At 33.9% G+C, this 15,743-nt stretch overlaps 1 protein-coding gene across 8 annotated transcripts in view; it reads left to right on the top strand.

Annotated features, from left to right (window-relative positions):
* The window catches only part of CASK (peripheral plasma membrane protein CASK), a 228,006-nt gene extending 213,496 nt beyond the window's left edge, over nucleotides 1-14,510 (top strand). For all 8 annotated transcript variants that reach the window (XM_076119690.1, XM_076119685.1, XM_076119684.1 and 5 more), the window contains 7 exons: nucleotides 833-931; nucleotides 1,938-2,076; nucleotides 5,317-5,436; nucleotides 5,704-5,814; nucleotides 6,188-6,295; nucleotides 6,503-6,678; nucleotides 7,003-14,510. In XM_076119690.1, the coding sequence (XP_075975805.1) occupies nucleotides 833-931; nucleotides 1,938-2,076; nucleotides 5,317-5,436; nucleotides 5,704-5,814; nucleotides 6,188-6,295; nucleotides 6,503-6,678; nucleotides 7,003-7,182 (933 nt within the window). In that variant the 3' untranslated portion in view covers nucleotides 7,183-14,510. The remainder of the gene's footprint in view (nucleotides 1-832; nucleotides 932-1,937; nucleotides 2,077-5,316; nucleotides 5,437-5,703; nucleotides 5,815-6,187; nucleotides 6,296-6,502; nucleotides 6,679-7,002) is intronic.
* Nucleotides 14,511-15,743: the final 1,233 nt, after the last annotated feature.

Genomic DNA, 15,743 nt, shown 5'->3' with positions numbered 1-15,743 from the left:
GGTACGGCTCGACAGGGTGCCGGATGAATCCACCTCGAGGAAATTTGTCGTGCTTATCTAAATATTAGGTCACCAGCGATCATTAGACGAGCTCGTATTGATTTACTGTATAGCTTGCCGCTGCTGCTACTAATATCACTCTACTACATAGAACAGGAGATATTTTTTCATCTTATGCAGCTTGGATATTACGATGAAAATGTTTATTTTCCTAAATCAACAGCCGCATCATCGCTTCAGCACAGAGTCATACAAATATATCTTTAACACAATTTTAGTTGTGTCTTTTATATGTGGAGATTTTTCTGAACAGTGCTGGTCATGCCGGACCGGATCAATCCGATTGTCTACAGTCACCCTTATGTTGTTGTATGTCACCTGGGCATGGCTGACCCCGCGATCTCCTGTTTCTGTGCGCTTGTTGTTCTTTTCTCATCTCATCGCTTCATCATCTCACTTCTCACTCACACTTCCATCTCTTCACTATTTTTGTTTCGTTCACCCTTTGTTCCTCGTATTGTATTAATCGTTACTAAAACTAATAGTCGTATTCGTCTTACATTTTGTTGTGTACGTCTATCATTTGTCATAAAGCAAGTAGTCACTGTGTTTGTCGGTTCTTAAGAACATTTAGAGCAATTTGTTTACAGTATTTTGAGTGACATAAAATTGTTAGTGTACTCAACTTAAATATCTTGATACTACAGTAAAGTATTGTGTTCAAATTGCTCGAAACAGATGTTATCATATTCGTAGCATTCATTCTCATAGATAATGTTCATTTAGCTTCACGTAGTTGCAGACCGTAACGTATTAAACTGATCAATTCCAGATATTCGTGAGAGCGCAATTCGATTACGATCCATTGGAAGATGAATTGATACCTTGCGCCCAAGCCGGCATCGCTTTCAACACTGGCGATATACTGCAGGTGTGTAATTTACTTGTTACAATCATTTTACATTTAGCTGTATAATAGAGCTGTTGAATTGAAACCTTGGATCAGACTGAGAAAGGTGTCCTTGAGTTTTTTCTAGCAAAAATCCCAAGGGATTGCTCCAAGCATGGAAGTAGAGCTCTTAAATCCTATAATATAGAGCCGTCGGTCCTGTATCTGACTTCAACTGTTTGTGTGTGTACTTTCTCACTTTGTTATGAATGTGATGAAGAAGCCATGTGGGTTGAGCGCAGAAGCGCTTTAAAGAACCATGGTACACTGAGCTAGCTTCAATAGATTGACTGCAAAAGTGGTTGTGATCTAATGGCTCGCAGTAGTTAATTGATTTTATGAATTGTTTTAAAGCAATTCCAGTCCAACTTCCTAAAAGCGATGCGTAACTTCAGTTTAACTGATTATTGTGTACTTTAAATGAGTGTTTTATAATGTCTTTAAAATAGTTTTAATCTGGACCGGAAGCGAGAAATGTGATGCAGTTTTAAACCGTTTTACAATTGCTAATTAGACGGAGTAGAGGATGCGACGTAATTTGCATACTGACACGATACGCTAGTTGCACCATGTACTTTCGCAATATTTTTTGTACTGGAAAGCGACACACCGCATTCCAAAATACTTATATGCTTCCTTATACTACAAATTAATTCTTTTCCAAATTAATATATCTACAAATTACTTCGAATATAAACTAGATTTTTGACAGCTAGGTATGTTAGTTGGACATTTTATCGCCTTTACGAGACTTCTTTATATTTTAGAAAACAGTTTGTTTATTTAACTATGTAAATAATTACAGCTTAAAAATGATTAATTAGTTTAAGTACCATCCATTTTTGGGTAAAGGTCATCAGCAAAATTTCCAATTATATTCTAAAGTTTTAAAATTCGCAAGGTACAAACCTGAACCGAACAGCTTCAAACCTAAGATACAAAATCTCAAACAATTTTTACATCGGAACATCTTCCCCCAATTTTCCAGATTATCAGCAAAGACGATTCCCACTGGTGGCAAGCCCGTAAAGACGCCTCAGGCGGGTCGGCTGGTCTCATACCGAGCCCGGAGCTTCAAGAGTGGCGCGCCGCCTGCGCAGCCGCTGAACGGTCCACCACTGACCAAGGTAATAAAGATAACATGGAGACCACTGACTAGGTGAAAGGTTTTGTATACTACGAAGCTTTTTTAGGATGTTTTTGGGTGATCGCATATATTCTTGAATGTGATTCATGTGAACTGGAAGGCGCCCGAATAGTGTATTTGCCGAATTAGACTCAATAAGTCTGCTGAATAGCGGTTTTTGCTCGATTATGATCATAAGGATATACTAAAGCCTGAGCAAAAATTGAGTATGCTGAACTTAATCATCTTAATTAGCGATCTGGATGGAGTCAGCACAAGACATTAAATGGAATTGGGTCGAATCTTGACGGTTTAAGACAGACGCTAAGACTACAGCATATAATAGCATTCAATGAATCTTGTTAATGATTTAGAATATTTGCGATCACTCTGAACTAAATCTTGGTGTGGGAAATAATTCCTGATTGAAGTGCTTTATATGTTAGAATGAGTTAAATGTTTTACGTTGAGTTTTTGTTTTGTTTTCCATTCTGTAAGTCATGATTTTTAGGGAATTTGGTGTTTTTATTTTGGTCATTAATTTTAAGTATTTAGCAATCCAGGTAAAGTTATAGGAATGTTCTGTTAATATGAAAATACTGAGTTGTATGTCTATAATAGTTGCATAATTATTGGTGTCGCATCTACGTGAATGATATTTTAGAATGTAAGTAAACATTTCGAATGACCTATCGCAAAGGTTCTTTGAAATATCAACAATTGGCATAATTTTTGAAGATCGCAATGCGAAAGGAAAATTAATAGTCTTCGACATTTACCATCTTTCGGACCTGTTTCATTATTGCTATATAATATCACTAGTGAAACAGGCATTTCCGAAATCCAGTCCTCACCGAACGAAAATTCTTTGTGTACTTTTTGATGTCGCTGAAAAGAGAACTGTATTTCTATAACCATAAGACTTATTTTTTATTGAAAGCAACAAATCTTTGAGTACATAATATATATTGATTTTTAGTTTCGATTAATAGTATACTTAAATGCTAAAGCAATACAGTTCATTTTTGAGTGACATTAAAAATAACACTAAGATTTTTTTGGTTGGTGAATACTAATGAAGTAATAATTCAGTAAATATATCGTTCGTCGTAATAAGTAGCTTTACAATCGTTGTCTCCTTAACTTACATTAACATTTCGTGTTATGCTTGCGAATCATCATTGGACGAAGCAGTCGGTATGTAAAAACGCTTATATTTCTCTTACAACACGAGTGATACAAGCTCCCGTTTATTGTGATTATCGAATTGTACCTAATCCAATTCTGCATGGTACAATACCGGAGTTGTTCCTAAAGATACTGTATAGCACATTCGTTAGTGACGTAGTGATTACGACAGATGAATGGCTAATAAGATCATTAGAAATCTATGCGACATGATGAATAAAATTAATACTTTATTTATGTTTCACGAGTTTTGGGTCGATTTAATTTACTTATGCCGGTTTTTGAGTACGTTTAACGGTAGTTTATCTATTCAATTGCATTTTTTCATATGAGTTTACGGTATTGAATAGATAAACTACCGCTAAATATACCCCAGAAACCGAGGGTTTGTGATTTTTTAGCACAGAGTTTTGATGAGTGATTTTATTTTTGATTAGTAGAAAATGTATGTCGCTTTTTAACATACAGGCTAACTAGCGCCATCTGTCACTAAATTCGTAAGATCTTATTGGTTTATAATGTCTGTTTTTTTGCTACGTCACTGACCTGAATGAAGTCTACCTAGTATTATGTCTATACCTGAGTATTGCAGTACCTATGTAATCTGATTCCATTACTCCAAGATTAAATGAGTTGAGAAAGTAATAGTTGAAACTATGTCTATCTATATGTAAGGAGGGAGTTTGTGTAACCCTATACATAACGTATTTAATTTATTCTTTCTTGGGAAATGTTTTGTCTGAGACTTAGCGCAAAATTATTTCGTTCTAATTTATTATTCTGTTTATTACAAACTGTCATTAAAATCGTAATAATGCAGATCAATCTTCTCGTTATGTTAGTCGAGTTCCTTTTTTTGTAAAACTTTACGGGCATTCGCCTTCTTTTTATATAAAACAAGTGGTCTACCGTTATTTTTATGCAATCGAACAAACAAAACAGGTCAACAGCAAACTGGTTTAAATTATAATTGAATTTTAAATTCTCTTGACAAAACACTCCCCTATGTTGTGTCCCCCAACTCGAGTAGTTGTCCGTATACCATCCGTTCCGTTTGCATGACCGTGTTGTAATGTTGTGCGGCTAGGAGCCGAGGGCTGCGTCTCACATACCGACGGTTGCGAGAATACAGGTATTTAACAATATAATGGTAAACTGGTAATTATAGTTAAGAATTGGTTTCATGGAATATTTCAATTCTTTTTATTTGTTACTACCAAAAACTCCCTGGTAGTCGACTGTGCAAAAGGAGTTAATCAATTTATACATTGACTTACTATTTGAAGTTTAGAATTTACCGAGGTCTGTACCTTGCAAAGTGTGTTATATAATTTATTTGCAGTCACCGAAAATACTAATTACTCCAGGTTAACTAGACAAATTAAATGATTGATTTTGTTGTGTTGAAAGAATGAATTAGAGTTTGTATTAAAGTAATAGTTAATAGAAATATTCCTTGAAATCAGTTTGATTGTCTGCTCTTTCTACTTAATTGGTGTTAGATGTCGAATTGATGTGTAGTGTAAGGAATTGTTTTTGTCTTGTGTATTTTGTTCCTTTACTTATAGTTAAATTGTACTGTTAAAGTTTGCAAAGGCCTATTTCAAAACCCAGAATAATACCTTTCTTGGTGTATTTGAATTAGGCCTGAATTTATACGTTTAGTGTTAAATTATAATTAAATGTATTTCTACAGTTTATCCACAAATTGTAGTTATATGCTATTCTAACTTGTGTGGTAAAAACAAACTTAAATATTTTATAACGATTTAAGCAAAATTGGCTTTTGTATAAAAAAATGTTCTTAAATAATTCTTGGATTTTAAATGTTACAGTTAAATGCATGTTTAGGAAAATTTCTTACAAAATTGTTCACTTTTTTAAAGCAAAAAATCACGTTAAATATTTTAAAACACCGCAGCATGTTTTTAACACAAAATTTAAATTAAAAAAATAACAGCAAGCAATTAGCAATTGGCTTTAAGATTTCTTTTTCGCGATATTTTCATGTTTTAGTTAATTTGGTATAAATTTTTATTTATTTTTGTTTCAGTGAATTGTTCTATATTCGGACGTAAGAAGAAACAGTCGAAAGACAAATATTTAGCGAAACACAACGCTGTGTTTGATCAACTAGATGTCGTCACTTACGAGGAGGTCGTCAAATTACCCTGTAAGTTTTTGTACCAGAATATTATACTATTCATATATGGGCCTTTATTACAGTAATAGATATTTACCATTTTTGGGAAGAGGACTTTTAGGGAGCGTGAACGTTTTGGGAAGTTGTCGTTTTGAACCTAAAGGATTTATTAGTAGGGAGTGCTACTCCCTCGCAAATTCGTCGTCTTTAAAAAATATTTTGTACTGTTAGCAAAACACTAGTTATGGCTACAGAATAAATATAACATATTAATATAATATTTGTTTTCATTTCCAGCTTTCCAAAGAAAAACGATTGTACTTCTGGGCGCCCACGGCGTTGGTCGTCGCCATATAAAGAACACGCTCATTGCGCGTCATCCTGATCAATATGCCTATCCTATACCCCGTAAGTAAATGATCTTAAATACATTATATACTTATTAAATGTATAAGACACGTTTTTTGTTCTATAGATATAAAAATGAATTGCTGTTCGTTAGTGTCGCTAAAACTCGTGAACGGCTAGACCGATTTGGTTAATTTTGGTCTTGAATTATTTGTGGAAGTCCAGAGAAGGTGTAAAGGTATAGAATAAATTTAAAAATGCGCGGTTTTAAATAAAAAATAAGAAGGCGTGAGTTAGTTATTAATAAAAAATAGAGGAGAATAATTAAAGGAAGTTTGACCGGGTCAAGAGTAACGGTGGTCAGATTTTTTGGTATTCGGAGGTAACAAGAAATAAAATAACGCCTTTGATGGGTGTATTTGTTTATTTTCAGATACTACTAGACCACCAAGACCTGACGAAGAAAACGGTAGACACTACTATTTCGTATCTCACGAAGAAATGATGGCTGATATAGCAGCGAACGAATATTTGGAATACGGTAAGAAGGAATATCGCCTCTATGTCAATCCCACATCTGTTTTAAAATATATTTTTATAAAGAATAAAGTTACCTAAAAAAACAATAATTCGAACATATCATAATCCTCCTTGAAGTCGGTAAACATTATCGTCCTGAGAGTAAAATCTGTAATCGCATTCACGGCTCCAATCAGGTAGGTGCTAAATTCTGTTCTGTACCGTGCAGGTACCCACGAGGACGCCATGTACGGCACGCGGCTGGAGACGATCCGGCGCATCCACGGCGAGCGCCGCATCGCCATCCTCGACGTGGAGCCGCAGGCGCTCAAGATCCTGCGCACGGCCGAGTTCGCGCCCTACGTCGTGTTCATCGCCGCGCCGCCGCTCAACAACGTCGCCGACGTTAGTACCTGCACCATTTACACATCACATTTTGAAAATTAATAAATTGAATCGCAACAATAACCTGGTATCCCCTGAATCGAATTACAAGCCTTTTTCGGTCTTTGAAATACATATATCCATTGATCAACAACAACAGGGATCTAAGACTTGATTAACACATGAAATATATATTTTTGTGATATTTTTTATTGACCCCAAGTGTTCCCGAACGTAGCTTAATTTTGAGAGCGAGACTCACCTTGAAAAAAAAAAAAAATAAACGCCATCTCTGTTCAATAACTTACAACTTTTCACCATACGTTACTCTTTTACCTTCCGCAGTACGACGGGTCGCTGGAAGTGCTGGTGCGCGAGTCGGAGCAGCTGCGGCGCACGTACGGCCACTACTTCGACCTGCACATCGTCAACAACGACATCGACGACACGCTGGCGCAGCTGGAGGCGGCGCTGGCTCGCCTGCGCTCCACGCCGCAGTGGGTGCCCGTGTCGTGGGTGTACTGACCGCGCCGCCCGCTCTCGCCCGGCTCCGACTCCTTGTAAGCGGGACTGAGGAACGTGGACTCTTCTACCTTTCGAACTAGGATACTATACAGGGTGTCCCAAAACTCAACGATAATCCGAGACAGGATGAAAGGCCAAGTCATACTGGTTCTAGGAAAAATAAAAAAAAAATTCCATGTCACTTAGTTCAGCAATAATAGACACTTTTCAAAAAAGTTGAAATTCCACACCCTTGGTCGCATTTTCAAGTCCTGTGATCACCAATGTCACAATTTCGCTGTGTTTTTTAGAATTTCGTAATCTTTATTAAATATGCTATTAATCGTAAAACAAATTAATGCACAAAACATTGTCAATTTAATAAAAAAAGTTAAGTTTTAGAGAGTCATGGTTCACAAAAATATCGTTAGTTAACTTTGACGCTTCATATTGAAAAAAAAAATGTACTACACTACCCTTGGCAAGTTATTTCAAAAGTTGGCGCATTTAATCAAGATTTCAAAATGGTACAACACTTGCCACTTTTCTGGCCATTAAAAATGTTATTTTTATTTGAACGACGAGTATCCTCGAAAATGGATCGGACGCAGTGGTACAATTGTATGGCCTCCTCGTTCCCCCGATCTAAATCCAGTAGATATTTTTTACTGGGAATGCATAAAAGAAAAAGTCTATTCGAAATCAATACAAAATCTATTAGAACTGCGCCAGAAAATTGACACAGCGTCGGAGGAAATAAATGCAAGGAATTTTGCTTGACTGGTAAAAAGATCTTTTGTACGTCGTTGCAAAGCATATATTCGTGCCAGAGGAAAGCAATTATTTTTAGTAAAGAGGTAATTGAGTCAGTCCATAACCAATATTTAATGTAATAAACATAATGGGTAATAGTAATAAAAAAAAAAATGAACGAACCATCGTTCTTATTTAATTATTCTCCTTAACTAAATTAATTCCGAATTGTTTTCCTCTGGCACGAATACATGCTCTGCAACGGCGTACAAAAGATCTTTTTACCAGACAAGCAAAATTCCTTGCATTTATTTCCTCTGACGCTGTGTAAATTTTCTGGCGAAGTTCTAATAGATTTTGTATTGATTTCGAATAGACTTTTTCTTTTATGCATTCCCAGTAAAAAATATCTACTGGATTTAGATCGGGGGAACGAGGAGGCCATACAATTGTACCACTGCGTCCGATCCATTTTCGAGGATACTCGTCGTTCAAATAAAAATAACATTTTTAATGGCCAGAAAAGTGGCAAGTGTTGTACCATTTTGAAATCTTGATTAAATGCGCCAACTTTTGAAATAACTTGCCAAGGGTAGTGTAGTACATTTTTTTTTTCAATATGAAGCGTCAAAGTTAACTAACGATATTTTTGTGAACCATGACTCTCTAAAACTTAACTTTTTTTATTAAATTGACAATGTTTTGTGCATTAATTTGTTTTACGATTAATAGCATATTTAATAAAGATTACGAAATTCTAAAAAACACAGCGAAATTGTGACATTGGTGATCACAGGACTTGAAAATGCGACCAAGGGTGTGGAATTTCAACTTTTTTGAAAAGTGTCTATTATTGCTGAACTAAGTGACATGGAATTTTTTTTTTATTTTTCCTAGAACCAGTATGACTTGGCCTTTCATCCTGTCTCGGATTATCGTTGAGTTTTGGGACACCCTGTATATATTCTATTTTTTTTCCGGTATGGCAACACTCAGTTGACATAGTAGGTAACACGGTAGGTCCCAGGTTAAACGCTTTAAACTTCTTTATTTAATAAAATATTAAAACTAATAAAGAAGTTAACTGTGAAATAAAATTGTGTTCATAAAACAACTGTGCGAATGAAATTGCTCAAGAATCTTAGTAACTTCGCTATTAAAATGACATGTAGTTGCACTATGATAAAAGTATGGTTACATGTTATCTGTGTTAGTGACCACATAATATGAAGTTGTAATAGAAATAATTAAATCGTTATAAAACCTGTGGTTATTTCAAATAAAATTTCGTTAATGAGTTATAGTTAAGATTTTGTGTTTACAGAGTCCATTTTCCTTCACTCGCTCTTTAATAACTAAATGAGACCAAAGACCGTATTAAATGTCACCAAATAACCATCAATCGTTCGAGACGCAACGAGGTACAACTAAATAATAATTTAGATACTTATGGTACACGATTCTGTTCACTGACTATGTAATAAGTACTATAATTTTCACCTCGATGTAAGTTGACACTTGAATACTTTGCTATCCTATTTTTAATAGACGACGACTCATATAGGCATACATTATTATTATTAAATAATAAATCGATGTTTTGACATCTTGTTTTCGATTTAAATAAGATTCTGTTAATGTTAGGCGATTGAAATTACTTGTGAATGAACTCATTCGACATTCGGCCAAGCCGAATATTACCGATTGTTCCGATTGTGTATGTCGTCAACTTTTTCTATAGAGTAATTTCAAACGCTACGCGACTTACGAAGTAAGTTTCAATTTATATTATTACGTCTCAAATGAGTTCATTTATGAATCTAAATGCTTGTTTTTTTATTAGAAAAAGAGATGTTGTTATCTTCAATTAATTTAAAGACCTCAGTTAATAATCAAGTATTAATTTCATTTGTGATAATTACGATTGTTTACTTATTATAAAGAGTAATTTACGAGCAACTAAAAGTCTTAAATAGCTTGCATTGTTACTTTGGTACATCAAAGCTCAATACACTATATGTGCCAAATGTGTGACACTAAAACATTTTGGAGAAAAAAAATACAATTTTCGAATTCACTTGCACACGTCACAACACACAGGATTTTTGGAACAATGTACATAATTATACATTAGTACATAATTTATATTTAAATAAATAATTCTCTAGAAATGTACCGTAGCTCAAAATGTTTACTTCAAGATTTAAAATTAAGATCTATTCTACCTTTAGTAAACTATTGTAAAATCTTGTCGTTTTCCAACTAAAGAAATCTATTTTATTGCACTGTGTAATAGTTTATCGATGACAACTATGATAAATCGACTAAATTGAATAGATTTTGCACATCACTAACGAATAAAGACTAATAAAAAGTTAAATTTTGTGCAAAATATATTTAATAAGTTGACATTAAAATTATGTTAAAAGCATTTAAGTTGCTCTTGTTATTTTATTTTGAAACATGCCACATTTGAAATCGATCTTATTTGAACATAAGATCTCAAAACTATTTGACACAGTGCCTCAGTATTTCTTTGTTGGAAACCGGTCGTATTGACTATATCACAGGATTAGAATTCACAGGGTTGCAAGGATCAGGAATAGTCATTGTTTTCTTTCATTAATTTATAGTTTTAACTTCTAACACTTTTGTATATTGTACTTACTTGCTTTCACTTAAGCGTTCTTTGCAATTAATAATAAGTGATTCATTTTAAATGGTGCCATGGGAATCTTTTATAGTATTTTATGAGAGCTGTGAAAGATTTTTTTTATTTAAGATATTGTTGGTTTATGCATAACGTGCGTTGTATTTCAATTGTTTGGACTGTTGTAAAATTGTTGTATGGTTTTTAAGTGGTTTCACACTGGGCCTCTGGTTGTTCATTCTACCTTCTGACATCATAAATGGTTACAAAGTATAATGAAAGTGCCATAAAAGAAGAGAAAAGAAATAAATAAAAGAAGAGAAATAATGTGAGCTTGAACTAAGTTGGTGTTCAGTGTGAAATACACGTAAAAGGGGGTGGTGTTTAGCTTTCTAGCTTCAAATTTCTTTCTTCATGTTGTATGAGTTGGTTCATAACGGTGTCAAACAAAGCTCCAGGGCTCAAGGTGCGACACCAACGCAATGGTCTCGCGCCAAGGAGCTCGTCTGGTGTCCGTCAAAATGGCGGGTGGAAAGTCATGAAATCGAATGAAACGTGCTCTATTATTTTGTAGTGTTTTGGTAGTATTTAGTAGCTAAGCAAAAATATTTAGTAGTATTACCAATACGATATGAAACGAGAAACAAAATCCGCCGCCAAGCTGATGTCTGGTTGGCGGGTGGTAATTGAACGGCGTGAAATGCTTTACATTTTTATATGTCAGATTTTAGTAGTCTATTGGTAGGTAAATAAAATAACATTAATCTTATCTACGTGCTAATAGTTTACAAATTAAAGGCATCACACACACTACATCGAGTACGCCTACGCATATTATCACAGCAATGTTACTTACGAGTGTCATTGTTATTAGTCTGGAGGAGTATTTTTTATAATTTATGTTACCGTTGTTTTACACTAATAAAAAACGAATATATTAAATTATATAATAATGTTAAATAAAAAAAATAGTACCTACATTGAATGAACGAGCTTTAAATTTGAAATCTCTTATACACCTGTTAAGTAAACATTGCTGTGATAATATGCGTAGGCGTACTCGATGTAGTGTGTGTGATGCCTTTAATTTGTAAACTATTAGCACGTAGATAAGATTAATGTTATTTTATTTACCTACCAATAGACTACTAAAATCTGACATATAAAAATGTAAAGCATTTCACGCCGTTCAATTACCACCCGCCAACCAGACATCAGCTTGGCGGCGGATTTTGTTTTTCGTTTCATATCGTATTGGTAATACTACTAAATATTTTTGCTTAGCTACTAAATACTACCAAAACACTACAAAATAATAAAGCACGTTTCATTCGATTTCATGACTTTCCACCCGCCATTTTGACGGACACGCTCGTCTGTCACCGTTGCTCAAGTCGACCGTGGTGCCATCTCTAAATAGTTTCATTAAGCTTTTTAACAGTATTTTTGTCGGTTCTTGGTATATGATGTGGCGGTTTAAACATAATATAATTTATACCGCAGCTTATAATTAAATAGTAAGTGTATATGAAATTTCGAGAAGGGCGTATATCTTGTGCTTGTAATGTGAGATGTGCCCTTTTGCAATAATCAGTTGTTAACATAACGTTCTTGGTTAAGAATCTACACAGTATACTACTAAACTATACGTATTGAGAATATCAAATGTTTATTCATAATCATCGCCACATCAATATACAATCTTACATAGTTTTTTCACGCCTGCACTAATACATTCCTGTATATAAATATAATTAACGAGTAGTGGAATTTTACTATATAACTCTCACTGTTTCACTATTTTTACTTTTAAATATATTTAGGCTAAGTAGGGTTTGTTGTAAGGGTTGATTATTATTATTGGGGGATGTTCTTCATTTTGTTTCGTTTATAGAATTTCAAGTCTAATGTCGTCTTGTGTGTGTGTGGCTGCACTATAAATTAGAAATCACTTGCATGATGATGAAAACACCGAATTTAAGGAATATGAATGATTGAATGATATACTTAATATTGTAACTTCTAAAAAGTGCGTCTATTTAATCGAGGAATACATGGTTCTATTTTTATATAAAGAACCTAAGTTGATGTAAATTCAGCGATTTATACTTGAAATTCTATAAACATATTTATAAAACTTGTTTTTTGTTATCGCTTTTTCATAAGTTTGCAGGCATTTCGCAAACTCTTTAGCGTAAGGTATACATAAAATGATTGGCGTGTTTCGTTTTTATACTAGCATTATTTATTGTTATTTAGTTTTTGATAATTTTGTTGCTATTTAATTTTCTATATTTCCTAATGTAAGATAATCAATCAATAGTAAAATGAAAGTAGATAAAATAATCATACAATATTGAATTAATAGTTAATTATTGTAACGAAGCGACGAGGTACGGAGGTACGGCGTGTGACGAGTAGCACTAATGTCTACGTTTTGTTGAAAATGTTCATAATTATTGCCAGTTGAAATATTGCAATTATTTACCGTAAATACAATTTATAGATACAGATTATGTTGCTATTAAAATTTTAAAAGATTTATTATATCTGTATGCGAAATTTTAGATTTTCTACTTGATTTCATATATTAGAGAAATATAATAATATTATTGTAATATTTATGAGTATTGTGTGCGAGATATAGATATTTCTTAGCTAAATCATATTTATACAATATAAGATGCATTATTTCCCTTAAAATATTTACTGTCATAGACTTGTTTGTTATACCATCTAGATTTCGATTTCACAGATTTTCTGGCTTGATCGGCCTCTAAGCATTGCTTTTGCAAAATTTCTAATATATAATTATTTTGGAAATTACGCACTGTAAAGAAAATATTTTCTCACCATATAAGCAAGCCTTCTTTTTAAAAACTGTTGAATTTATTGCGATATTTTATAAAATTGCGATTGGTACGCATGATAATAAATAATACTTAGATTGCATTCAGTGCATTAGATAAAAGGCCAATAGGACGTTAACTACGACTCTGCTATACTGAAATAAGAATTGAAAGTTGATACAAACACGACTATCAAATTGTAAAATTTCAAAACGTCCATTTTAAATTGCACTGTTATTACTGTATTTTATTTATTAGATAAAAAGTTATTGTTTATAAAAAATACCTATATATCGTTGATTTCTATAATACTAAAATGTTTTGATGTTTGTAAATGCTTAACATTATAACTAAATGATAAATTATTTACTTTATTCTCTAATGTTAGTGGCTAGTGCTGCTCCTGTTTGGACGAGTGTTTGAGATTATAATCTCGAATTATAATAATTATAATATGTAATTAATATAAAATATTTACCTGAGAATATTTTTAATGTTATAAGCATCACAAAAGAGCAACGCCTGATCCTTAAACATTCCATTTATTTTTTGTTCATGTTTATAATTTTAAATTATTAATTATTATACTGTAGCACTACAATGTTATATTAATTTTATCATGTGATTCTAGTGTGTTAAAATCATTTGTGTTACTATGTTTAGTCATCTTGTACTTATTTCAGTTGTAGCACTAGGTGTCCAAAGGGTTATTTTTCCTGTGGTTTTATGTTCAAACTTATATATTTTACATCACGGTCATATAGGAATGATATTCCAAACGTAGTTAAAATTAAGCGTACTAAAAGTTTAAATGTAAAATCACATGAAATCGAACGAATCTTAAACTATAGTTAAAATGTAATACCTACTAATTTAATTCTTTAAATGTAATGTCTGGTGTAAGTCGGTTTGAATGGTATCGCGAATAGTCGAATGGTTCAATTCAAATCGACTAGGCTCAAGCATACTCTTAAACAGCAAGTGAATGTATCAATATGAAACAAAACAAAAACTAACGGAAAGTGGTTTTATCAGGAAAACTAAAGATGACTGAAGTAAAATCTTATAATAACTGTTAACAATTGAATAAACAGCACAAAATATTTACTGGTTTTATTTATTTACTACCCCACATAGATTAATATTGAATGTTTGTTAACTTAAATGCATAACATCACACCCAATTATTATACCTTAAGGATTAGGCAAATAATCATTAAGTTGAGTCAACAAGAGAATCCTTACCGTGTAAGGATTATTTTGAAATAAAGCATTGCCGCCATCGCTTCCGCGGAACTTTGTCAACATGTGCCGGCGATTCGACGACTGGTGTAATATAGCCCCTTAAATATAACCCTTTCGCAATTAGACCAAGAAATGGACGATTTAGGCAACTACGGAAATACAAACACAGGTACGAAAATAGATAAATAGTGAACAAGTAGTCACTCACTTTCGTTGTTCGTAACGTTCCTGCTGTAGTGATACTAAAATTTGGTCTGAAGAACATTAAAAATTCAAAAATTTTGTTTAAATGTTTACGTTTGGTATTTTAATTTATGAAACTCTGTGTAACATCCTACGAGACATAAGCCTCCAACCCGTCGAGCGCCGCACCCGGTTTGCAGCGCACAGCTTACACCGCTGTGATCGTTCAGTTTTAGCCGGTAAATGCATCTGCGGTAGCGTCACTGGTTCTACTGGCCGAGGGACTGTCTCAGGTGTACACATTTGGAGTAACTGCTTGGCTAATTGCAGCCGAAACTCGCGGTGTTCAATGGCTTCCGTGCGGTTGTGGTTGAACATGACAAAAGCATTGTGTATCGACACATTGAGAAGTCGGCGGAACAGTTTTTTATCCCAAGTAATTTTGTTTGCCCTCTCCATGGGGTAGGCTTGCAGAATATGGTCTATGCCGCCTTTTGAGAGGTTGTAGTCCTGTATTACTTGCGGTTTATATCTATAAAACCCATGTTGTCCTATTCCGCCGACTTTTACTTCGTGGAGTATGGAGATCATGGTCACCAAGTTCTTGTCCAAACACACAACCACACACAATTCCTTGGTGGAACTGAAAGCAACCTCTCCCGCTCTCATGTGTGATTTTGCCTTATTTTTTAGGCTTCTGGGACAAACTCCCTGTTGAGTCGAAAGTGCCCATCGAGTCAGTCTTGTACTTCACTTTGAGAATCCGAGATAATAGTGGCGCGTTATAAAAGTTATCCATTATGAGCCTATGGCCACAGAATAATAAGTAGTATGGCCTCTATTAAGTGAAGTTTTATTCTAAACTAATGACATGGAGTATGGCAATACTGCTTTTTAGTGTC

This window comes from Anticarsia gemmatalis, chromosome 11, assembly GCF_050436995.1.
Source record: "Anticarsia gemmatalis isolate Benzon Research Colony breed Stoneville strain chromosome 11, ilAntGemm2 primary, whole genome shotgun sequence".
NCBI classification, from domain to species: domain Eukaryota; kingdom Metazoa; phylum Arthropoda; class Insecta; order Lepidoptera; family Erebidae; genus Anticarsia; species Anticarsia gemmatalis.
The sequence above is the reverse complement of the archived record's forward strand: the minus strand, read 5'-3'. Positions and strand labels throughout refer to the sequence as shown.